General features: G+C 32.1%; 2 protein-coding genes across 5 annotated transcripts in view; one reads left to right on the forward strand and one right to left on the reverse strand.

The window, feature by feature from the left end:
• Window positions 1-96: 96 nt before the first annotated feature.
• LOC127733259 (nucleoside diphosphate-linked moiety X motif 17-like) overlaps window positions 97-25,759 on the forward strand; it is a 39,270-nt gene continuing 13,607 nt past the window's right edge. For 2 of the 4 annotated variants that reach the window (XM_052242601.1, XM_052242602.1), the window contains exons 1-7: window positions 97-264; window positions 5,297-5,419; window positions 5,935-6,118; window positions 7,944-7,969; window positions 12,328-12,429; window positions 13,858-14,099; window positions 15,142-15,297. In XM_052242601.1, the coding sequence (XP_052098561.1) occupies window positions 184-264; window positions 5,297-5,419; window positions 5,935-6,118; window positions 7,944-7,969; window positions 12,328-12,429; window positions 13,858-14,099; window positions 15,142-15,295 (912 nt within the window). In that variant the 5' untranslated portion in view covers window positions 97-183 and the 3' untranslated portion in view covers window positions 15,296-15,297. Of the gene's footprint in view, window positions 265-5,296; window positions 5,420-5,934; window positions 6,119-7,943; window positions 7,970-12,327; window positions 12,430-13,857; window positions 14,100-15,141; window positions 15,298-19,646; window positions 19,714-20,446; window positions 20,533-25,759 lie in introns of those variants that run through there. The other 2 variants (XM_052242603.1, XM_052242604.1) reach the window with 2 other exon arrangements.
• LOC127736073 (uncharacterized) lies at window positions 18,044-21,808 on the reverse strand. Its single transcript, XM_052246572.1, has 3 exons — window positions 21,651-21,808; window positions 20,439-20,584; window positions 18,044-20,127 (listed from the first exon to the last, which is right to left on the reverse strand). The coding sequence occupies exons 1-3, from the start codon at window positions 21,798-21,800 to the stop codon at window positions 18,528-18,530; spliced, it is 1,896 nt and encodes a 631-aa protein (XP_052102532.1). The 5' UTR covers window positions 21,801-21,808; the 3' UTR covers window positions 18,044-18,527.

Below are 25,759 nucleotides of genomic sequence, written 5' to 3' on the forward strand. Positions count from 1 at the left end.
CTAAACCACTGATACTATTGTAGCATTATCCGGATTGTCTTCAGCAGCAGTCCGTAAACGAGATTTCTATTCCCGCGTTTTATTATTACAAGGGACATAACTTTTTTGTTTTGGAAACTTTGGTCCCAATTATTTTCACATGATGACATCATTATTTGACAGTTAAATTGTAGGTGAATACCAATGGCATCTTCAAAAAGAATACTCGTTCATGTTCAAAGAAAAGGCATCGACAACAAGCCATTTATTGCCAGATTCACACAGGTTAGCTTATCTCAATTGAACAGTTCTTCTTTATAAATTATAGTTCAGCACTCCATCATCAACATACTGATAAGACTTGGATAAAGCAGAGACATATATGTGTATATATGTCTCTGGATAAAGTTGATAAATTATGATATGTAACTGCACTAGTTTGGCATGCTATTGCTAGCCAAATCTCCTTTACGCTTCAGTGCGGACAGGCGTTAAGACAATCCACGTGGCGTCAGATATTTTCTATTATGACGAACCTTTGTGATGTCCAGTTATGACAGCTGAGGGGGCGATTTTGTGTGAACGACATTTTCAAGTTAAATATATGACCTGTTTACATATTCATCTACAAAACACCAATAAAAGTTAATAAATATACTTCATTTCTTCAATACATGGTTATATCTATACAAGGTGTTTTTTTAAGCCTTTTTCAATACCTCCGAGTCTCATAACTAATAATATTCCATATTTTGATCTTGTTGTGTGTCTCACAGTAAGCATGCTTTCAAACAATGTACAGCCCGCAGAAGAAATGGAAAAGTTGATTGAACATGATGTGCAAAAAGATTCATTGCCAAGTGAACTTGGTCGTAAAAGTTGAAAATCTTTCATTCAAATCTGCTTGACATTCGATTTGCAGTTATCTATTTTTTCTTTTTTTTACACTGCCGCTTGGTCTAGACAAAGAGCTCTATCTTGTTGGAGTTGACATAGCAGAATTGAATTTCGATTACTTATATATGGAACATAAAAACTACTGACCAAAGTTTTCAAATGATCGCCGATTGTTTATTCATTTCTATTGAAAGTAATGAAAAAGCCAGAGAATTACGAATGCGGGTTAATCCAGGTCAAAATATTGAAAGCTGGAGATTTCCGGAATTTCGTCGTTTGCGTGGGAGGGTTGGCAGGTATGATTTCCATACATGTCCAACATATTAGGTAACAAGAGCGCAATTATTTGTTTACATTTTACCGGCAAGTTTTTTACCCCAAGATGGTACTTAGAATAGAATCCTATACGGCTTCTGATTGGATGATACAGGATTGGAATTACATTTAATCGAAAGCTTATCCAATTAGGTTTAAAAAATGCAGAAAATCATATTCACATTTTACAAAGAATAGAAAATATCTTGCATTTCTGCACGTCGGAGCCATTAAAAATATGCCTTTTTCATTAAGCGAAAAAAATAGACGATCTTTTTCAACTGCATTTTAAGTCAATTTTTGCCGCATGACCATATATATTTTTTTGGTTGTAATACAACACTGGCATTTCTAGTAACGGGAACTGCTACCCGTTTTTCCCTATTTTGTGTAGTCTTCGAGGGAAAAAATACGGAACACCAGTGGTACCCTATGGAAAATGCATTACGAATAATTGGGCTCTTGTAACCTATAGAAAAATGACATTTTTTTTTAATAAGGCTTTGAAAAATGTTAAAAATAGTCATTTTGCTTGGAAAAAATGTGAAACAGTAATTAATGGGGTCAAATGGACTTTTCATTAACGTGCATTCAAGCTATAGTCTGTTTCCTATTAGTATTGATTTCCATATCTAAATTTAGGGTGGGCTCGAATGTCGACAAAATATGAAGAGAATAGAACGTTTTTGTGATATCTACTGTTTTTATTGGGAAAAGCATGTATATATCTTGAATTTGGAGATACTTTTTGGTTTTTAACCATAATGATCGTGACTCAGTTGCTATTCTAGCAAAAAGCTAATTTGGTGAAAATTGGACAAAAGGGTCCCTAAGCAAACACCAACGATTTAGTTACATTGCAAAGTAGAAAAAATAATCTTGGCATTGAATATTGTAGTTCAAGAATAGTTTTTCTTGCCAAAGTAGTAATATTATCATATTTTCAAAATTTGGAAAACTATAGTCTGTTTCAAAAACGTATTTTTTCAAGAAATGATTTCATTTAAAGCCATTCTTCAAAATTCTATGTAGCTTTTCCATATCAGAACGGTTTTGTCGGCAATATCATCAGTGCTGGATGACCTTTGAAAAATTAGGCCAGTAAATAAACATTATCTTCATGTCTGTTTGAACAGTACCGTATTTGGTGAAAAAAACAATTCCAATTTTTGGCCTGATCGGTGGTCAAAAACTAATTCTCCAAATTCAGAGAGTGATCAGATAATGTTTAGAAGATGTGATATTATCTAGATAGATGCTAGCGCTTCATTTGGCCCGGGCGCTTAATTTTCGGAATTTTTTTTCATTACCGTATAGGTAACAAGAGCGCAATTATTTGTTTACATTTTACCGGCAAGTTTTTTACCCCAAGATGGTACTCAGAATAGAATCCTATACGGCTTCTGATTGGATGATACAGGATTGGAATTACATTTAATCGAAAGCTTATCCAATTAGGTTTAAAAAATGCAGAAAATCATATTCACATTTTACAAAGTATAGAAAATATCTTGCATTTCTGCACGTCAGACATGTCAGAGCCATTAAAAATATGCCTTTTTCATTAAGCGAAAAAAATAGACGATCTTTTTCAACTGCATTTTAAGTCAATTTTTGCCGCATGACCATATATATTTTTTTGGTTGTAATACAACACTGGCATTTCTAGTAAAGGGAACTGCTACCCGTTTTTCCCTATTTTGTGTAGTCTTCGAGGGAAAAAATACGGAACACCAGTGGTACCCTATGGAAAATGCATTACGAATAATTGCGCTCTTGTAACCATTAGTCCCAGATGTACATGTATGTCATATTTTTGTCATTACCATAAATCTGCCACACAAGGCATTTTCCTAATTCACCCTTTCCATTTTCTAGAGTTACATACCCTGTCTTGGGCAGTTGAGATGTAATACTACCAAATGTTTTCTCTGTATTAGTATTAGTATTTGTTGAATTGGCATTTTTAGAAAATTGTGCAGAATTTACCTTTGTTTCAAATGATGAAGGAATAAATTTTCTCTTTTTTTAATTTTTTTTAATATACCATATGTATATATACCCAAACACCAACAGAGTTATAAACTTGCATTGGCTGTGCCGCCTTACAGAAGTCCCTTGACTCCCTTGGAGACTTTGTTGTAAGCAATTCCATATTATGTGTTCTTGTTGGAACATATATTCTATACCCTTTATTCCATAAGAAACACATGCTGTAATATTTGTTCCAGTGGAACTTATTAATTATATTCCAGAATATTTCTTCCATTTGGAACTTAAATCATGAAGGTATATTCTATTTCATGGCACATACATACATACACATGTACATTGTAGTTACGATTTAATATTTTCATAAACTGTTGTGTGAACTTTCTCATTTTTAAATTTGCACTCTATATTTTTCTTTGAAATGAGCCATAAATGAAGATTTTAGGCAAAGAAATAAAAAAGCTCTGGTTTATGACTATAACGTTTGAAAAATATCCTAAATGGTCAAAGTTGGACACTTGATGGGAGACAAAGCCACTTCATCTGACCAGAAGCATTTCTGGCATACAAATTTATTAATGGCTCCTTAACAATAATCAGTCAGATGAACAATTTTAATATGGTCATAGTAATTATGTAAACTTTCTCAATTCAAGGGCTATGGCCTCAATTATATTAATAATGTAGATGATTTACAATTATAGTGAACAGCAGAATATACACCTTGAAACTTACAAAATTACTTAATAATTATGCCCCTGCCGCTGCGGAGGGGTCATTAAGTCTTACCCTTGTCCGTTTGTATGTCCGACTGTACGTACCTATGTCCCAAAATTAGTTTCTGTTCCCTTACTTTAATTTGCCTAAACCAAATGTTATGAAACTTTATATACACAATGCTGATTGCCACAAAACACCGATCAAGTTCAAATTTGGGTGGTGTCACTTCTACTGTTCTAGAGTTATGCCCCCTTTATAAATGAAAAAAAAATGCTGAATTTTTCATTTCTGTTCTCTAACTTTAGGTGTCCTCATCTAAATGTTATGAAACTTATTCACAATGATTATTACCATAAAACACAGATCAAGTTCAAATTTTGGTGGCATCACTTTTACAGTTCTCTAGTTATGTCCCTTTATAACATTATATGCAAGCGGGGCATCATATGTGTCAGTGCTGTCAATGTTCTTCATTTATTTTTTCCCTGAATTTCAGTGGTGAAAAAGGTTGTGCGAATTATACATGAATATGGATTATTGCAAGACCTCTTTATGGTAATAATCATTTGTGGAATGCAACAAACATGCCAGATTAAAATTGAAATAATTTTGATGACACAAAGTTGCAATTTTTCTGAAATCGACCATGATAATCAAGTCTTGAGACAATAATATAGATTGGAAATTTTGATATGATTTTGAATGGAGTGATATGATACCAGGTTTCTTTTGACTATATCAAGTGGCAGTAATTCATAGAATTTTATATTTCATACAAGTAAAAGTGTAAAAACATGTACTGTGAATTTGCATGATTTGGTGTGCAATAACTTCTAATAAAAAAGTTTAATATTCAGAATGGTTTTTGATGTGTCTAAGTTCTTTTTGACATGATTTAAATGACATTAATTATGTATATTTTAAAGTAACATCACAAACAGGCAATGTACCTGTACATGTAGTAGATCTTCATGTGAACAAAATGATATGATCAGAATAATCACAATTCTTCCAGATTTCTTGAAAAGTGGTGGTCGGAAGGTTTTGACCACAAAATTTGGCAAAGGACCAACACAATTTTCACATTTTGCAATAGAAAAGATAGTGAGGACCAGCAGATTTTCTTCAAGGATCACCAGGGAAAAAAAGATTGTGAGAATCTTCCGACTTGTGAAATTTCTTCTCATCTCTGTCCTATGGTCACTTGTATCCGGCAGATAGTAGCGTTCAGATATATTCATTAAGATATTCATCAGGTTGTTGCAGACTGTTTGAAAGAATCACCATTTGTTTTCTTTCTTTTCTCAATTATTTGTTTTCAAAGTAATGCTTTTGATTCATGACAATCAAATGAGATTCAATGCAGATGATTTAATATTTTTTGTTGTTGTAGTGTATAGTTGATTACTTTGAAAATGACAAAACCAAGCTGACCACTCATCTGTGTCCACTTTTGGTCAACAATCAACTGATAATTACAGACCAATCAGATACCATCCCACCAGTTAAAATGAAGGTAATTTCACGTTTGCAGAGCCTGAAAAGGCAAGCTCAGCAAGCCATTTGTTTGCTTTCCCATTTACTTTTAAAAATCCTCAATAACATAGAAAAGAGACAAAAGGTATGTTTACCAAAGGGACAATCTAAAATAAGTTGAAGAAAATACAACAACACCACAGTATAAAAAATGGTAAAAAGTATGAAAAAACCTACATTCTACAAAACACTTCATAGAACATTAAAGACTGAGGAACACCAACCACATCAAAAACTAGGAGAGATCTCAGCTAGGTGCTCCAAAAGGGTAAGAAGATTCAACTGCACATGTTGCATCCATCATGTTACTAGCTAATTGCAAGGACAAATTTTGTTATAAGTCTCATTCAGTTGATTTCCCAATAAAAGAAAATATGATGGAATTGTGTCTACAACAGCGATATTCCATAACGGTCATGTTTAGTGCCTCATTTCTTAATGACATAAGAATAACAATCAGTAAATGAACTTGATATCAAGTTTCCTATTTTACAGCATCCTTCATTTTGTCCTATCAGAAATTTATGTCCTTTAGAGGACAGCAGACTGCCAGATGACACAAAGCACAGAGGAATTGATGTTGGTGCAGCAGTAATCTTAGAGTCTGCTGATGGTAAAATTCTATTGACTCGTAGATCTAAGGCACTGCGAACATTTCCAGGTGTTTGGGTTCCTCCAGGTAATGTATATAGATAGTATTATAAATCTGGAAATTTAAAAAAAACAAAACAAACATACATATGAAAATAAGGAGATTCAGTATGATTGCCAATGAGACATCTATCCACCAAAGTTCAAATGAAATGGATGTAAGCAATTATAAGCAACCTTATGGCCTTCAACATAGAGAAAAATCCATTCCGTATAGTCCGCTATAGTAGGCCCCGACATGAAAAAATATGAAACAATTCAATTGAGAAAACTAACGGCCTAATTTACAACATAATAATTTACGAAAAACAAATATAACAGACGTGAACCAACGACAACCACTGAACTACAGGTTCCTGACTTGGGACAGGCACATATAGAATGAGGCGGGGTCAAACATGTTTGTGAGCACTCCCCCTTCCCCCTAACCTGGTACAGTGGTGTTACAACACAACATAAGAACAAACTATAAAAATCAGTTGAAAAGGGCTTAACTCATCAGATCGATACAAAAGGAAAAAACATTTAACAAAAACACAGACCGGACTTGGGACGGTATTTATACATACCTAACAACAAAAAAAGACACATAGTACAGATCTGAGAGTACTCCCATTTACTGACAGCTAGTTCAAAGCCAATAACAACTAACAAAAAAAATTATGTATCTAAGACTAAAATATGAATCAGTACACACCCAACATCCAATGGATTTAGTGTAAATACGTCATTAACAGTCAAGAGAAAAAAACGACCTTGTGCAATGCCAAAATGTAGGTATTGACAGTTTGTAGTACCGTGAAAGTGCATTAGTGTATAACATTAATAGTTAGTATGGTTTAAATTTACTGATAACAAATTCAATATTTAAATACAATTAAATATAAAATGTATTGTATATGAAGAGTCAAAATGAAATATACAGAGTAAATGACATTTGAAGAGTCAACCTCTCAATTTGATTAAAAACATGGTTCTCACAATGAGTACAACATCTGAAATAATAGAATGAAGTGAGAGATTTAGTTTTATCAGATTGCAATCAACTCACTTAAAAAATAGTATCTTCTTAATTTCTTCTATGGAAGAATCCTCTATAAGGCCTTTTCTGGAGAAACAAAAAAGTTGAAAAATCTTTTAAAGAGTTCAGCTAAATGAGATTGAATAAGTTTGATATGGTTTAAGAGTTTTGTGTTTGACCTAGGGCATAGGTCAAGGTGAGTTAGTCAGGCTCTTTAGAGCCTCTAGTTTTATTTGTTTAGTTTAAACATATTTTATTTGCTTACATATGCAAAAGGCATGAGACACAAGTTAATCAAACTTATAAAGTCTTCTCCCAATAAATTTTATTTGTTTGGTTGAAGAATTAAAGATTCAATTAAAAACACATTTAATTCAGGGATATAACTATTACCAAAAACACAAAGAAATACTGTAAAGCAGAAATTTTTGTGAGGGGTTTATTTTGGCAATTAGAATAAATCAGGAATAATATCCTTTTGCAATGATTTTATGGTTTAAACATATTTTATTGTTCAATATATGACAAATTGATCAACACAAGTTTTAAAACTTAGTTACCTTTTCTTCTTCTTCATAAATTTGACCTTATAGTAAGATCAGAATCAAAGACAGAAAAATAAGCTAAAATAAAACATCACAAGCAGGGTTGGCCCCTGAAAGCGCAAAATTTTAACTACATTGTATATACCATTTTACAGTATAAAACAATTATGTACTACATGTTGCATATATAAGAATGATTTGGTATTGATTATGAAAACAGCATAAATAGTATTTGAGCAACAGAATCTGCTTGGTTTGAGATATATTCTGCCTCTTTTTTTTTCCAGGGGGACATATTGAAGAGAATGAAACAGTGAGTTACATTAGTATAACATAAGAATAAAGGGAGTTGTGGGTTGAACTTTTTATAAAGAGACGACCAAAAAACAAAATTTTACCAAAATTAGATATACTGTGAAAGTACTTTTATTCGTGTTTATCAATTTTCGTGGTTTGCAAAAGTTCTTGGGTTCTTAAATTCGTGGATTTTAGTTTTTTGAAAAATCGAGCTATCAGAAACAAAGATCCTTGAAAAGAATCTTATGTTGTTTTTCATTACTGACAACACTCATCAAATTTTTAATCAAATGATTGCTTTCGGAAATAAGCTGATACATATATGCTTACAAATTGTCTCATTGAAGGAAATTACAAAGTAAACATTTTAACTGTTGCACACATGTAATCAGAAGTGACGACATTAATTAATTAACCCGAGATTGAATAATCAATAGATTAAAGATCAACAAAGGTGTTAATTGGGCCATAAACATATCACTTAAAGAAGACAATTACATATAAAAAATGCTATAAAAGTACTTTGAATTGTAGAATTAATTCTTTTGAAATAAAAAAGCAAACCTAATGTGTTTTTTTTTGTATGAGAATTATGAGGAGATATAATGAACACTTCATCATCATATATCATCACCGGAAGTCTGGACTTTCATCCATCAAAACTATAATTTTTGATAAGAATTAAAAGGTTAAAAGTCATACAGTTTAGGTCTTTTTTAAGATTAAATGGGTAAAATCCTGTCTGAAGTTGTATATATAGTTCATAGTACTGGTATGTTTGCCGATATTCAATCTCTACATTATACACCTGAATCCATGTAGTTGAACTTATATGGGGATCTTTCCATGTCTTGATTTGTACAAATGTTCTTTTATTTCATTGGACACTTAAATTCATGGATAAAGCCATCCACGAAAATCACGAAAATTGGTACCTCACAAATAAAAGTCCTTTCACAGTATAGAGGTCATGAATGGGTACTGTTTATTATTATAAATTCTCTCGATCCTTTATTAGCTGAGTTGCAGCTAATGATATACCGGTAATGAAGACCTTCCAGAAGTCTGGATGTTTGGCTGTCTGGAAGTCAACATTTCATCTTTTTAACCATAGGTCCATCTTTTACCAAACATGGTTCAACAGTAACTGACGGTATTAAGTGGACCCCTATTGATTTTGCGGTCAATATGTCAATTGTCGTGGTCACACCAGCTATTTATAGACTGAAATTTGAGCAAAACATTTGTTTCTAGTTGTTTATCTTTCAACAATGTATCCAAATTTTCTCAAACTTGTGTTTGTAATGCCTTATGGGGTGAAGATCCCTATTGATTTTGGGGTCAATAGGTCATGGTCAAGGTCACAGCAGATATTAATAGACTTAAATTTGAGCTAAATTTTGGTTTCCACATGTTATATTTAGAAACATATGTCCAACTTTTACCTACCTTGTTTTTGTATTGCCCTATGATACAATTATTTACCCTTTGACTTTTAGGTCACTATGTCGAAGGTGAAGGTTACAGCAGCAAATGATAGACAGAAAGGTGACTAAAAGTTGTTTTTTTTTTTCTTTTCTTTTGAACCATATGTCCAACCTTCTCAAAACTTAGCCGGAGAATGACACTTTGAATGTGGAAGACCCTATTGATTTTTAGTTAGTAGGTCAAAGGTTAATAAAATTTTGGGAACAGTTTTGTTTCTGGACAATATGTTTTGTGCCATTATTAGATCTTTACCTATCTTTGGTTGATAATGCAGCTTTGGTTGGAAAGACCCGTATTGATTTTTAGGTCAAAAGACAAGGTTTATATAGCAGCCATAATATAATAGACTGAAATATGATAAAAAAAAATATTTTCCACCATTTGACAAAAATTGTTGACAGTCTTCATTGTTCTTGTTCTTCTACTTAACATACGTGTACAGTGTAACACACTAAAGTTTTTATTCACAGACAGAAATATTCTTTAACTGGTCCAAAGATTATAACAAATCAGCTCAAACTTTCAGGTCAATCTTAGGTTTACCATGGTTTGTTTCTTACAAGACAAAAAGACTTAAATTTTTAATCAAAGCTTTAATATCTCCAATATTGCCTTGAGGTCATAAAAATTTCAAACTTCAGAATTCAACCACTCAAAATAATGGATTCGGTGTTTCAAGCAAAAATTTTGTACTCCAAATGACATTTGGAGAGTCAACCTCTCAATTTGATTAAAAACATGGTTCTCACAATGAGTACAACATCTGAAATAATAGAATGAGGTGAGAGATTTAGTTTTATCAGATTGCAATCAACTCACTTAAAAAATAGTATCTTCTTAATTTCTTCTATGGAAGAATCCTCTATAAGGCCTTTTCTGGAGAAACAAAAAAGTTGAAAAATCTTTTAAAGAGTTCAGCTAAATGAGATTGAATAAGTTTGATATGGTTTAAGAGTTTTGTGTTTGACCTAGGGCATAGGTCAAGGTGAGTTAGTCAGGCTCTTTAGAGCCTCTAGTTTTATTTGTTTAGTTTAAACATATTTTATTTGCTTACATATGCAAAAGGCATGAGACACAAGTTAATCAAACTTATAAAGTCTTCTCCCAATAAATTTTATTTGTTTGGTTGAAGAATTAAAGATTCAATTAAAAACACATTTAATTCAGGGATATAACTATTACCAAAAACACAAAGAAATACTGTAAAGCAGAAATTTTTGTGAGGGGTTTATTTTGGCAATTAGAATAAATCAGGAATAATATCCTTTTGCAATGATTTTATGGTTTAAACATATTTTATTGTTCAATATATGACAAATTGATCAACACAAGTTTTAAAACTTAGTTACCTTTTCTTCTTCTTCATAAATTTGACCTTATAGTAAGATCAGAATCAAAGACAGAAAAATAAGCTAAAATAAAACATCACAAGCAGGGTTGGCCCCTGAAAGCGCAAAATTTTAACTACATTGTATATACCATTTTACAGTATAAAACAATTATGTACTACATGTTGCATATATAAGAATGATTTGGTATTGATTATGAAAACAGCATAAATAGTATTTGAGCAACAGAATCTGCTTGGTTTGAGATATATTCTGCCTCTTTTTTTTCCAGGGGTGAAGGTTACAGCAGCAAATGATAGACAGAAAGGGGACTAAAAGTTGTTTTTTTTTTCTTTTCTTTTGAACCATATGTCCAACCTTCTCAAAACTTAGCCGGAGAATGACACTTTGAATGTGGAAGACCCTATTGATTTTTAGTTTGTAGGTCAAAGGTTAATAAAATTTTGGGAACAGTTTTGTTTCTGGACAATATGTTTTGTGCCATTATTAGATCTTTACCTACCTTTGGTTGATAATGCAGCTTTGGTTGGAAAGACCCGTATTGATTTTTAGGTCAAAAGACAAGGTTTATATAGCAGCCATAATATAAATAGACTGAAATATGATAAAAAAAAATATTTTCCATTACAGTCTTCATTGTTCTTGTTCTTCTACTTAACATACGTGTACAGTGTAACACACTAAAGTTTTTATTCACAGACAGAAATATTCTTTAACTGGTCCAAAGATTATAACAAATCAGCTCAAACTTTCAGGTCAATCTTAGGTTTACCATGGTTTGTTTCTTACAAGACAAAAACTCAAAATAATGGATTCGGTGTTTCAAGCAAAAAGTTTGTACTCCAAAGAACTGAGTATAAAGTTTAATGACAGAGAGTCCATAAGTTATTTCCCATTCTTTTTTAAGCTGTAAAAAATTGGAAGAAAACTATACTTTTTTCGTTCAATTTAACTTCTTTCCTATATCTGTCTCTATGAATACCCAAATAATTATGCATACAAATTGTATTGTAATTTTACCCCCGCTTTAAAAAAGGGGGGGTATACTGTTTTACCTCTGTCTGTCCGTCCGTCCTCCTGTCCCATGAATATTTTTCGTCGCATCTTTCTCAGGAACTACATTACAAGGATTTCTGAAATTTGGTTTCAGGGGTTATATAAGTCAGCTATACCATGTGATGCGTTTTCAGATTCATCACTTAACAACTTCCTGTTTACTGAACACTGATTTCATTTTACACATGACATCCAAGTTGAAAATTTTCATCACATTTTTCTCAGGAACTACATTACAAGGATTTCTGAAATTTGGTTTCAGTGTTTATATAAGTCAGCTATACAGCATATATGTGATGCGTTTTCGGATTCATCACTCAACAACTTCCTGTTTACTGTCAAGTATTTGGGCTGGGGGTATCATCAATGAGCAGTAGCTCGCAGTTTCACTTGTTTTGATTATAATTTCAAAATAGATTTGTTTACAAATCAAAAAGAGCTTTACAAAGATGAATGCATGTTCACTTTTCTGTTTTTACAGTTGATAGAAGCAGGCTTAAGAGAACTAGAAGAAGAAACAGGGCTACATATTTTACCATCACAATGTGTAGATCAACAAGTCCATGTATTGTCTTTATGGGAGGTATATAAAAAGTTATACAGACTTCAAAACTCATTATGATTATGGAAGATGGAGTGTCTAAATTAAAAAAAAAGAATTTGTTCATACTTAAAATACAAAAATGTAGTTTATATCATGCTGTTTTCTGAAATAAAATAAAAAGTATGTGTCATTGAGCTTTTTTTCAAGCTTCAAGTTTTTCAAAATTGTCAGATTAGGGAAATGGATTATACATGGAAAAAGCACTTTTGTGTGAACTGAATGAAAATGTGACATTAAAATAAAAAAAAAAAAAAGATAGTCCTTTTAATGTGCTTTCAGAAAATAAAACGAATAATTGGGGTGCACTGTACTCTTTTCTTGCTACAGAACAAAATAGTTTTGAAACTAAATTATCTCTCTTGACTTTGAATTGTGCATAGTTTTAAATCCAAAAATGATTAGTAAATTTAAATCAGTTGTAACTAAAATGACAGAATTGATTAAGATTGATGTAAAATAGATTATACATCAATCTCAAGTTTTTTAATGAATGAGTTTATACAACGGTTCACCAGAGGCCAGTCGATGTAAACAACATCATCGAACAAATAGTTCTTACTGTGACGTAATAATGTCAGCATTGTGACATAGAAAATTAATGGGAAAGTGCTCAAATTTGAAAGTCTTCTGTTGTCCCCTGTTAACTGTTGTGATGTGATTTTTGCAATGATATTCACAGTCCTTATTAAAATCATACCTCTCACAGCTCATGTTTTGTGATATGTTGTGTGACGCATAATAAAGGACAGCAAGTGAGAGCTATGATTTTTATCAGTCTGTGTTCAGTATATCACTTTAAGATTTTAGTAAGTTATAATGAGAATAACTTTTACATTTATTGCACAATAGATTGAGTATTTGAATGGAATTAAATCTTGCAGACGTAGCAAAGACTATATGAATGTTAGATACCAACATATTAATTTTTTTTGTTTTTTAACTAACTGTTTACCTCAATCAACTTAAAATACTGAATTCTTTTATGGAAGTTGTCTGAATACCAGAGGAACTGAACTTGAACTGTGTCGTGAAATTATTTCTGTTCTTCCATCTTGGTTTAATACTGTAAACCAACTTATTTTCGGGTATACTTTTTTTCTCGCTTTTAGCCATTTCTTTCCTGCTTTGCAGCGATTTAATTTCACGATTTTCATGTTTTTAGTTGGTTTACAGTAATTTTTTTTGATCACATGATCAGATATGCTACAGATTGATTTTGAAAAGTTTGAAACAATGTAGTAACTTTTTTACATAATATTAGAAAAGATTATCCCTAATTTTTTCTCTGTCTTAGGACATATTAGATAAACATATTGTTGTTGATAAGATCAGCTTTTCAGTCTTTTTATCCTAGATAGTGGACAACAAGTCAGTCACTCAATGACAAAAATCTGTCAATTTTTGTAGTCGGTATTTCCAACCAAGTTATCCCTGGGACAGCCAAAAAGACATCATGTTGTTCTATACCTCCATGCCAAGTTGATTGCAAATCTGACATCAGAAAAACTCAATCAGCAAATGAAATTATGTCCAAAAGAAGTAGGTGCTTGTGCATGGTTGGAAGTACCAGTTGTGGAGGCAATAGTATCAGGTTGTGAGGAAACAGCTAAAAATCCAACAGTAGGCTCTCATATAACTAAGAAAATCAAGTAAGTTTATTACATATCTTTTTTTTGCTTCTAAAGATTGGTTATTTCTCACATGCAAGCTGTTGGAAGTATATAGGGATCCTTTAAACTATAAACTTATATTTCAAATGTAGTTATGACTTATTTACTACTTGTATAGAACTGTTTATTGTTTCTTCAAGTAAATAAAATAATTTAAGTGCAGTGATGTCTAAGATGACTTGTAAACTGTCAGTTCTCTTTTTATTTGTAATCTTAAATGTGCTGTAACACCATTGTCCCAGGTTAGGGGAGGGTTGACCACTCACAAACATGTTTAACCCCCGCCACATTCTTTATGAGCCTGTCCCAAGTCAGGAGCCTATAGTTCAGTGTTTGTCGTTGGTTCATTTCTGTCATATTTGTTTTTCGTAAATTTTGTGATAGATTAAACCGTTAGTTTTCTCAATTGAATTGTTTCATATTTTTCATGTCAGGACCTTTTATAGCAGACTATTCAGTATGGGTTTTTCTTATTGTTGAAGGCTGTACGGTTGCCTATAATTGCTTACATCTACTTCATTTGAACTTTGGTGGATAGTTGTCTCATTGGCAGTCAAACAACATCTCCTTATTTGTACATGTATGAAATTTTTGTCACATTATGAATCGGAGCACACTAAAAATGGTATCAAGTCTAATGAGAGCATGCTCCACCATTTGATGAGTTTTCACATCCATTGCTCATCAACTTTCTGTACAGCAGACACTTATAGTGAGGGTATCATTTGTGAGCTCACGATTCAGCTTATAGTAAATAAGAGTGATGTCTTTGTTAAAGGCTGTTTTAGGCAACTCATGCATTAGTGCAGAAAATGCAATCTTAGGAATACTTCATATGTCATTGTAACTAGCTTAAATGCTTTTGTTGATATGTTGGTCCACATACAAACAGAAATTGATTGTTATGAATTAAAAAGAATAGCCATATCAACATTCTGTTTTACCTTGCCACTAATTAAACAAATATACATGTTTAAATCAAAATTTACCAAATGAAATTTATATAAGTTTTAATTTTCAGAGGTTTCATTATAAATGAAAAAGAGATGCAAGAGGAGGCAATGCTACCTACACTGCCACTTATGACAGTTGCTGGTGACTTTTCAGATTCAGAGAGGGTCAGCACAGGGACTAAGTTTGCATTAGAAGAATGGCTTGCTAAAAGTAAATTATGATGGTAATTATCCTAAATAGAGATAAAGGAGAAGATATGATGAGGCCACTTTTTGGCCCCTTGAATTTAAAATTAAAAAAAGTATTATAAATTTACCATGCAACATTCTTCAGATGTTCTTAAGACTTATAAATAAATAGATAAATTAGTCTGTTGGAAAGATAACATTTATATTTGTGAAATTTGTATGACAAATATCCATTAGGCTTTCAAACTTCTTACATTTAGAGCAAAACAGCAAAAACTGCCAAAATAGCCTCATTTTGAGATCTTGTCATTAATATTAAGATATGAGCAACAGCTTTACCCAAAAAAGATGTTTTGCTACAAAATGTATTTTACAAAGATGTTAGTGTGTGTAAAATATCTTTTTGAGTAAAGGTGTTGATCATATATATTTTGACCAAAAAATATGTGTGAAATGGCTATTTAAGGTCGTCAAATATATAAATTTTGATAATGACATCATAGTTACATCGCCATTGACCACTCTGCTTTTATAATAAATGTCCAGATAATATTGACCTGTTCATTTTTCAATAAAATAAACATAATTTTGAAAGGCTTGAATAAGTTTTCTTTTTTTGCAAAGTCTAGGGCAAAATAATGGCTCTTTTCATATCTCCTTCAAACATTTTTTCAGGGATAGGATCACACTTGACATTCGCTGTCTGATTTTTTATGCTTGTCCATTTGTTAAGGTAGATCGGGTGTCTTTCACCATCTTGGATTGTAAAAATAGCAGAAAACAATGTGTCTAAATCTTTTTTGAAATATGCAAATTTTGGAATGCAATTGATTTGTTAGACTTTACATCTATATTTTCATTATTATTTACTACTTTCTTTTACAAAAACATTAAAAATTTAGTTTGATTAATTTTTTTTTTAATAAGTTCAGTGGACCCAAATTTTTCTTTTTATCTTCTGAAAGCACATTATTAGAGCTATCTTGTTATAATTTATAGTGACATTCTATCTATCGATTCATGCAAATTGGTTTTTCCATGTATAATCTATACAAAACACAACCTGTAGCTTAAAAAAAATCTCTGTAACCTATATTTTTTTGGACTGAAAAAATGTGTACTAAGCTATAAAAGGCACTGGCAGGACAAAAAAGAAAACAATTCAAAACAGAAAATCAACAGTCTGATTTTTTCTAAAAACAAACGAAAACAAACAAATAAGGCTAACAGCAAATAACTGCAACCACTGAATTACAGTCTCCTAACTTAAGAATGTGGCAGTGTTAAACCTGTTTGTGAGGGCTCAACCCTCCCCTAACCTGGTATAGTGGTGTTACAGTGCAACATGAGAAAATGTTTTAACCCTGTCACATTCTTCATTTGCCTGTCCCAAGTCATGAGCCTGTAACTCAGTTGTTGTTATTGTTTACTGTCTGTTATATCTGTTATTCATTTATTGTTTTGTCATAAATCAGGCTGTTGTTTTTTTTTTGTTTGAATTTTTTCACATTATGTCATGTCAGGGTCTTTTATAGTTGACTATACTGTATGGGTTTCCCTCATAGTTGAAGGCTGAACAAAGTCGATGAACTGTAATTGCTTAAATCCATTTTATTTGGACTCTGTTGGATACTCATTGGCAATCATACCACATCTCCTGTCACATAAAGTGTAAAAAACAATTGGAATGGGCTTCAATCACCAGATTGGCATGTAGCACAAGCAATCTTCTAGATGATAACAAGTTTTCTCTGTTAAAATATTTTTAATATGATAAAAACACATAATGTATATGAATAATTTTGTATAACTATAATTCAACACATGATTAAAAATTTGGCAGTTAAGATAATTAAAAAACCTCATAAAATATAATTTAGTTAAAATTTAAAACATATAATAAATATTACAGTAGAATACAATATATACATTGAATTTTCAGTTACAATAAAAATTCAAGAGGATTGTAAGAAGAAAGTTGTTTGGCAATTGCATGCATAACTAATGATACCATTGGTCACACCAATCTATTCTTCTTTGGATTGGGTTTTTATAAGAAAAAAGATGTACTGTACAAATCATTATTTTCTTCATTCTTAAGAAAATGAATTTCCAAAAGAAAATTTCTCCCTTTTTTTTATTTTAAATTTAAAGACACAAGAGGCAAGTTTATGCAAATTATGATTGTTATATTTCAAAATAAAAAATATTAAATGGAATTTAGTCATTCTTTCTGATATATGGGAGGTAATCATTCTTTGAATTGGTTAACAACTTTGATTTGTTCAAATTGATGCAGAAAAATCCATATCAAATTTTTTTTATTTGTGATGAGTTTAAATGTTCAAAATTCAGTATTATTTTTTATTCAAAATATCAGCTATGCTTGTACACATTAGGTATGCAAATTTTATAACAACTGTCAGATTTTAAAAAGCATGTTTTAGGTTGGATTTTGTTCTTTCTAAAATGTAAAAAATTAATTAAGCGATAATATTTATAAATATTGACTCAAACAATTCTGAAATTAAAATTTCTATGGTGAAATTTAGTAACAATATACTTATTTCAAATTTAAACTTTCTTACTGTTTAGGTAAGAAGCATTCTGTTTGAATTTTGCAGAGCTTAAACAAATATTAACTATTAATATTAAAAAGAACTACATAAATTAAGAATAATGCAATATTTGAATTTAATGACAAAATTTTCACAAAAATTGAAATATAAAAAAAGAACTAAACAGTTTCTGACTTTTCTAAACCCAAACATAAAGGCAGCATAATGAAAATATAACAAGGGTGAGATAATTTTCCATTGAAACAAAAAATTAAGCAGTTTTACTTTCATTTCAAATTATTTCCATGCTTTAAAAAATTTAGTTGAAAAAAATAGAGTTTATACACGCATGCATATGTAAAAGATTTATCTGGAACTTCATACAGAAAGTATAAACAGAAAGTATAAATGATCTAAACAACAATGTTCTGTATTTGAAAACCTATGTTGATTTTACTGATGGTGATACGATCTACAGAAGAGATAACTTGATGATATATAAAACTGAGCTTTTACATGGGTATATTTGAATTATTTGGAGTCAATCTTGATGATGCAGTGTATTTAATACCAAAGTTTAACATATGTATAAATGATTTATTTTGAGTCAAAACTTGATGATATATGATACCAAAGTTTTACATAGGTATGCCTAGTTGAATTTTTTGGATTCAATCTTGATGATATATATAATAAATACCAAGCTTTTACATAGGTATATTTGAATTATTTGGAGTCAATCTTAACTTTTTACGAACAGCTGAATTAGCAGTCATTGACAATTTCTTTGGTTTAGTTCTGTTCAGACTGCCTGTAGTATCCAAACTTTGGTTCAATAATACTGGATCTACTAAGCTCAGTTCTTGATTGTATTGTACAGGAGTGAGCATATGAGGGGTTAAGTTTCCTGATGGTCCAGCTTGCATAGTCTGTGTTGGTGTTAAGAAATGTGTATTTTGTTGAATGGAGGTTGGTATACCTTGAGTATGTAAAAAACTTTGTGTGTTGAAAGTTGAGGCAGAGATATGACTGTGGTTTACTGTGTGTGATGTTACGTTATTATGGTCACACAGTATATTTTGTGGTGGAATGTTTGTTATATTTTGCATTGGCACGCCTGTGAGAACTGAGAGATTTCTTCCGTGCTGATGAGACTGGTTCCTGTTTAGTGATTTCATGACTATATTGTTTTGTGTTGTAACTATATTTTGTGGCAGGTTTTGGTCAATTTGTACTCCAGATCTGTTAACATGATTAACATAAACATTTTGTGTCTTTCCATTTGGAAATACAAATTCATGAGTGTATGGGAATGCTGATAGTGCTCTTGTGTTATGGTACATGTTCATGTGACCTTGAATCGGCTCTGAAATAGGTTGATAATGATGTTCAGTCACTGGTTGATTTATTAATGATAAAAAATCATGAGATACTGGTTTCCTAGTCATTGAAACATTTGTAGGTGTGAAATTAAATTTTGGTGTTGAGTGTAGTGGAAACCTCAGACTTGGTATTAGTGGTTCGTGTTGATTAAGGTAATGAACATTTTCTGGTATGGTATTGAAATGATCAAGGTCAAATCTAACAATGCTATTATCATTTCCAATGACAGAATGTTGATTATTTTCAAGCACATCATTTCCTACATAGGGGTTGTAATCTTGTAAACTTTGTTGGGATTTAGTTTTACCACCAGCCTGAACAGTTACTGGTTCACTTATTTCTGGTACCCATTGACATTGCTGTTGCCTTGCAGTATACAAAGGGTTAACATTACAATGAACATCTTTACTGGTTCCCTGTGTAACTATCTTTTGTAATTTCAGGGAAGGTACAACAGGACAAATTGGTGCCTGATTTACATGACTTTCATATAAAATAGGTAAACTGGATGTACCAGAATAAACAGATGATGATGTTAAGATATTTGTGCTAGTTGTCATTTTTATATTTGAAGATGATACAACTTTTTCTCTCATGTTGTACAAATTTTGTTCTGTCGTCTGCTTGCTGATAAAACCTGGCAATTTTTTGTTACTTGTGACCTGGGTACCACTTCTAAATGTATTCATCAAACCATCAGCTACATCTCCAACAGTATCATTTAGTATTTGAGGAATTGGTAGTAAAGTTGAACAAGGACTGCTGCTGGTTCTGGAATAAGTAACTGGTACTAACGTCTTAGAACTGGGTAAAACTTGTTGTTCTGTAAATGATGGTTGTTGTGTAGAGCAACCAGCAAAATTGTTAATACTTGTCGTCATTGTAGATGTATTACTGGCCTGATATAACTTAACAATTTTCTTCCTAAAACAAAATTATAACATAAAGTAATTTCATTTAATTCTAAATTGACAATGAATAATTGATAATCCTGCCCTTGAAATTTGATGGCAACAGCAAAACTTCAAAAGATTATATTTGAACGACAATAAAGTAACCATTGACTTTTTCAGTATATATCATTATTACAACTGAATTTCATATTTTGTTAGCTTTTGTTAACAAAAAACCTTCTCAGAAATAAATTCCAGATTCAAACAGTGAAAATACCTGTATTTTAATTTGAAATGAAAAAGGGGAGGTAATTTGTGAAATATTTCAGCAATATGCCTTACTTTTTTAGTTTCAGTTTATGATGTGTATCATCTTTGATCTCAGAAACTCCAATATGATCTACAGCCATTCCATTAGGTAGGAATGATAGAAGGTACTCAGCTAAGTCTGTCTGGTCAGCCAACAATAACTCTATATATCTGGTGGTCTGTGAATAAAATCTTGTCATTAGTTTTTATTTATATTTTGGTTTTCTTTTTAAATTGAAAACTATAATAGAGAGATACATTAAAATGCAAAAATTATCAACAAAACAAATCAAGATCTACATATAAGTCAAACATGGTCAAAATCCTCAGTTGACTCTGAAAAATAAGTTGGCCTAAAATGAAGATGTTTTTCGTATTTATGTTTATATTGAAAACTATGATTGATAGATAGAAACTTTAAATAGCAAAAATTATCAGCACGGCAAAGTCTACAAACAAGTAAAAATGGCTAAAGTCTTTGATTGTCTCTTTATAGGAGTTTTTCCCCCTAAATGACAATTATGACCAATTTTGCATATTTGACTAAAACTAAAGTAGACAGCTAAAATGATCAGTAATCTAAGATTAAAATGTTCATAATTTTCAGTTGACTCCATATAGCAGTTATTACCCTTTTATGATGCTTTTTTCCGATTTTTATGCCTCAGCCGTAGGCAACGGGGGCATAAAGTGTTACCCTTGACCTTCTACCGTCTTTCCATCCGTCCGTCCTTCGGTCTGTCCTATTTTTGTTTCCCCACTCTAACTTTAGTTTGTCTCATGTAAATTTTATGAAACTTCTACACAATGCTGAAAACCACAACACGCAGACAGAGTTTGAATTTGGGTTGTGAGTCATTTACCTTTCTAGAGTTATGCCCTTTTTAACTTGAAAAATTGCATATCTTGAGCAGGGGCATTTGTGTCCTCAGACACATTCTTCTTTTATTTTGTGCATACATCTGTATATATTCATTTATACATGTATGTCGTTCAAATATTTGAAATTATCAGTTGGTATTAGTGGTTGTCGTTGCTTTATGTTTGTCATATTTGTTTTTCGTAAATTGTTTTGTTATAAATTACGCCATTAGTTTTCTCAATTAAATTTTTAATATTTTTCAATCGGGGCCTTTTATAGCTGGCTATACCTATGGGTTTTTCTCATTGTTGAAGGCTGTACGGCTGCCTATAATTCCTTACATCCATTTGAACTTTTGTGGATTAGGGAATATTGCTTTTTACCCTCTTCTTGTTCTCTTCATCTGAAGGGTCATAATCTCCCAGAATTCCTAGTATTCCCTGGTAAACTTCCTTTTTTTCCAGGTAGTTAAACTTGATCATGTTCATCAAAGCTGTAAATGGTACCAACTCATGTCTGCTTATAGTTTCCATTCTGTGTAAAATTACTAAAATAAAAAGAACAAAGCATTCAAACTATAGGCTGTTAGAAATTTGTTTAGAAAAAGAAAGAAAGAATCCATAACAGTAAAAATAGATTTTGACAGGAATTGGTACCAGGCTACTTTTCGCTCCCTTTGTTCAAACAAAGTATTATAAATCAATAGTTTAACATTCATCAGATACTCTTAAGCAATTAGTCTGTCTGATTTTAGTTTTTATTGTCTTGCATATTTTCTTAACTTCTCACTGCATGCATATAAAGAAAATTGAATAAACTAATCTATTATATAGATTTTTATACGACTGCAAAAAAATTTTTGTGGTCGTATATTGGTATGACGTAGGCATCGTCGTCCTGCGTCGTCGTCGTCCGAAGACACATTAGTTTCCGGACTCTAACTTTAGTTTAAGTAAATGGATCTCAATGAAATTTTACCATAAGGTTCAATACCACAAAAGGAAGGTGGGGATTGATTTTGGGGGTTATGGTACCCACAGTTAAGGAATAAGGGGCCAAAAATAAGCATTTTTGTAACTTCCAGACATAACTTGTGTGTAAGTGTATGGATCTCTCTGACATTGTACCACAAGGTTCCATATCACAAAGGGAATGCTGGGATTGATTTTGGGGGTAATTGCCTCCAAATTTTAGGAATTAGGGGCCAAAAAGGGGCAAAAAACAAGCATTTTTCTAGTTTCATGACAATAACTTGTGTGTAAGTGTATGGATCTCTCTGACATTGTATCACAAGGTTCCATATCACAAAGGGAATGCTGGGATTGATTTTGGGGGTAATTGCCTCCAAATTATAGGAATTAGGGGCCAAAAAGGGGCAAAAAACAAGCATTTTTCTAGCTTCATGACAATAACTTGTGTGTAAGTGTATGGATCTTTATGAAATTGTACTACAAGGTTCCATATCACAAAGGGAAAGCTGGAATTGAGTTTGGGGGTAATTGCCCAAAAAGTTTAGGAATAAGGGGCCAAAAAGGGGCCAAAAATAAGCATTTTTCTAGTTTCCAGACAATAACTTGTGTTCAAATGTATAGATCTCTCTGAAATTGTACTGCAAGGTACCATACCACAAAGGAAAGGCTGGGATTGATTTTGGGGGTAATTCCCTCAAAATTTTAGTAATTTGGGGCCATAAAAGGGCAAAAAAACAAGCATTTTTCTAGTTTCAGGACAATAACTTGTGTGTAAGTGTATGGATCTTTATGAAATTGTACTGCAAGGTTCCATATCACAAAGGGAAAGCTGGGTTTTGAGTTTGGGGGTAATTGCCCTAAACATTTAGGAATTTGGGCCAAAAAGGGGCCAAAAAACAAGCATTTTTCTAGTTTCCAGACAATAACTTGTGTTCAAGTGTATGGATCTCTCTGAAATTGTACTGCAAGGTACCATACTACAAAGGGAAAGCTTGGATTGAGTTTGGGGGTGATGAATCATAAGAATGGTTCAAAAAATTGGGGGGGGGGGGGTTTTCATTTTTTTTCTTTAAAATTTTCCATTTTTAATTGGTTATTTCTGATTTATATATAAAAGCAAATAATAATGATATGGTTTGAATAGGTAAATTAAAAAAATTTAAGTTCTTAGACCACTTTCATTCTGTGTGAGAAACCTATGCTGTGTCAAATATTTAATTACAATCTAAATTCAGTGCTGTATCAAGCTTGAATGTTGTGTCCATACTTGCCCCAGCTGTTCAGGGTTCGACCTCTGCGGTCGTATCAAGCTACGCCCCAGCGGAGCATTTTATTAAATTTTAAAGGTCTTTTCATTAAAATTTTAATAATAAGATATGAGCAAAAGTCTCTTACACAAAGATATAAAAAAGAGATGTGGTATGATTGCCATTGAGACAACTAATGAAAATATCCTTTGAAAGACCAAAGAACAAAGTTGAAGACAATTAGAGTTGACTGAATTGCTTTCATGCAAAGTTGACCTTTTAGTCATATACCGGTAGGTCTTTGTGTATTTTGGTCCTTATAAATACTTGGCTTTTAGATATGTGGTTTTCAGCGGTCCTGATGAAGGTAATTCCAAAAAAGTGCTTATGTTGCATCAAATTTATATTAAAAGTGTTATTTTCTTATTTTTTTAACAATGATCTAACCTATTAGGCAGTATAATAAGCTATAAAAGACCCAGAGTGGATAAAATATGAGACAATTCATATGAGAAAAACCAAAGGTCTGACTATACAATAACAATAAACTAAAAACTTATAGAAACCAAAACAACCACTGGGTCACAGGCTTTTGGATTCGGACCCTTGCCATGCACATAGAGAGTGGCTGGGCTTAAACATGTATTTGAGTGCTCAACCTTACTCTAACCCGGGCCAAAAAATACATAAGAACAAGCCATTAAAGTCAGCTAGACTAAGAGATGGCTTGCTATTGATTTATCATAGCATTACTAAGCACAAAAACAAATAACAAAAAGGAACACAAAGTACAGATCTAATTACTGAAAGCTAGTTCAAATATCAAAGTAAGGATATGTGGTATGATTGCCAATGAGACAACTATTCATTATAAGTTTAAGACCACAGTGGGACAGCTCTCTCAAGGGCAAAGAACCAATAGCTATAGAATATAAAGGCATAGCACAGGGACACTTTCTACTGCATACACTAAAAATAGCTCAACATGGAGAAACAAATCCTGCAATCAATATCAAAATAAGGAGATGTGGTCTTATTACTGCTAATGAATAAATCATGACCAAAAAAAATCATCGGTACACCTCCAACGGATAATAGGGCTACACAAAGATGTTTATATGAATAACATAAAAGTCATTTTTGGTGGGACTGTTACTCATATTTAATTTTTTTGACAATAAAGTGTTAAATAACCATTTTATCTCAATTTTGAGATGTTTAACTTTATGTCCATACATCTAACACAAATGATATATCTGTACTAAAAGAGGGACGAAAGATACCAGAGGGACAGTCAAAGTCATAGTTTGAAAACAAACTGACAAAGCCATGGCCAAAAATAAAAAGACAAACAGACAAATAATAGTACAGATGACACAACATACAAAAAACTAAAGACTAAGCAACACGAACCCAACCAAAAACTGGGGGTCATCTCAGGTGCTCCGGAAGGGTAAGCAGATCCTGCTCCACTAAAATGACTAGAAATTAGAATATAAGTAAACACTTTATTTTGTCATTAGAATTATAATTATTAAGGCCAATTCGACTAGACAGTCATGGCTAATATTAATTTCTGTTTGTCAGCACTTCTTTGTCGTACAAAAGGTCAAGATTGCCTCAAAGGATTTCCAGTCAATGAGTCATTCCCCAAGGTAGTGGCGTGCATTGGGCAAAGTCCAGTAAAAATTGGCTTGGTCCAGTTTAGTGATATGCATTACTGGACCAAATGACCAGTAAGATTTGTTATTTTTGTCCAAATCATATGTGTAAATGTCCTGTAAAAATAGTCTGGTCCAGTAGAGAAGAATGGTTTACTGTCCGTGACCAAATGCAGTGGCGTAGCTTGCCTTCTGTTATAACTGAGGCAGGGGGTCTGGGGCGCAGCCCCCCATAAGCTGTTGAAGTTTTGCAATTTGAAAAAAAAAGAATCTATTAAAAATAAAAGCAGTAACAGTTGTTTTATTTTACTTCATCATAATAATGTTAATATGCCTTACACTAAGTTATACTACAGATTTTTGAGTTGATTACTGGTACCTACAACATTTTCAATGTTCGGATGAATACATAAATGTTCTCAATAACATTTACCACTTTTTTCAAATTGAATCCTTCCAGTGAACGTCCCAGATTTTAAATTCTTTACGAATAAAAGGAAATAGGTATAGTTTATTTATTTTGTATTTACATTGTATCATAGGTCAAATTTATTTGTTCAGTGTATGTTCAATGGTGTTAATATGTCCTTTGATTGAGTTAAGCTATTTCAGT

Source organism: Mytilus californianus, unplaced genomic scaffold (genome assembly GCF_021869535.1).
Source record: "Mytilus californianus isolate M0D057914Y unplaced genomic scaffold, xbMytCali1.0.p SCAF_3, whole genome shotgun sequence".
NCBI lineage: Eukaryota > Metazoa > Mollusca > Bivalvia > Mytilida > Mytilidae > Mytilus > Mytilus californianus.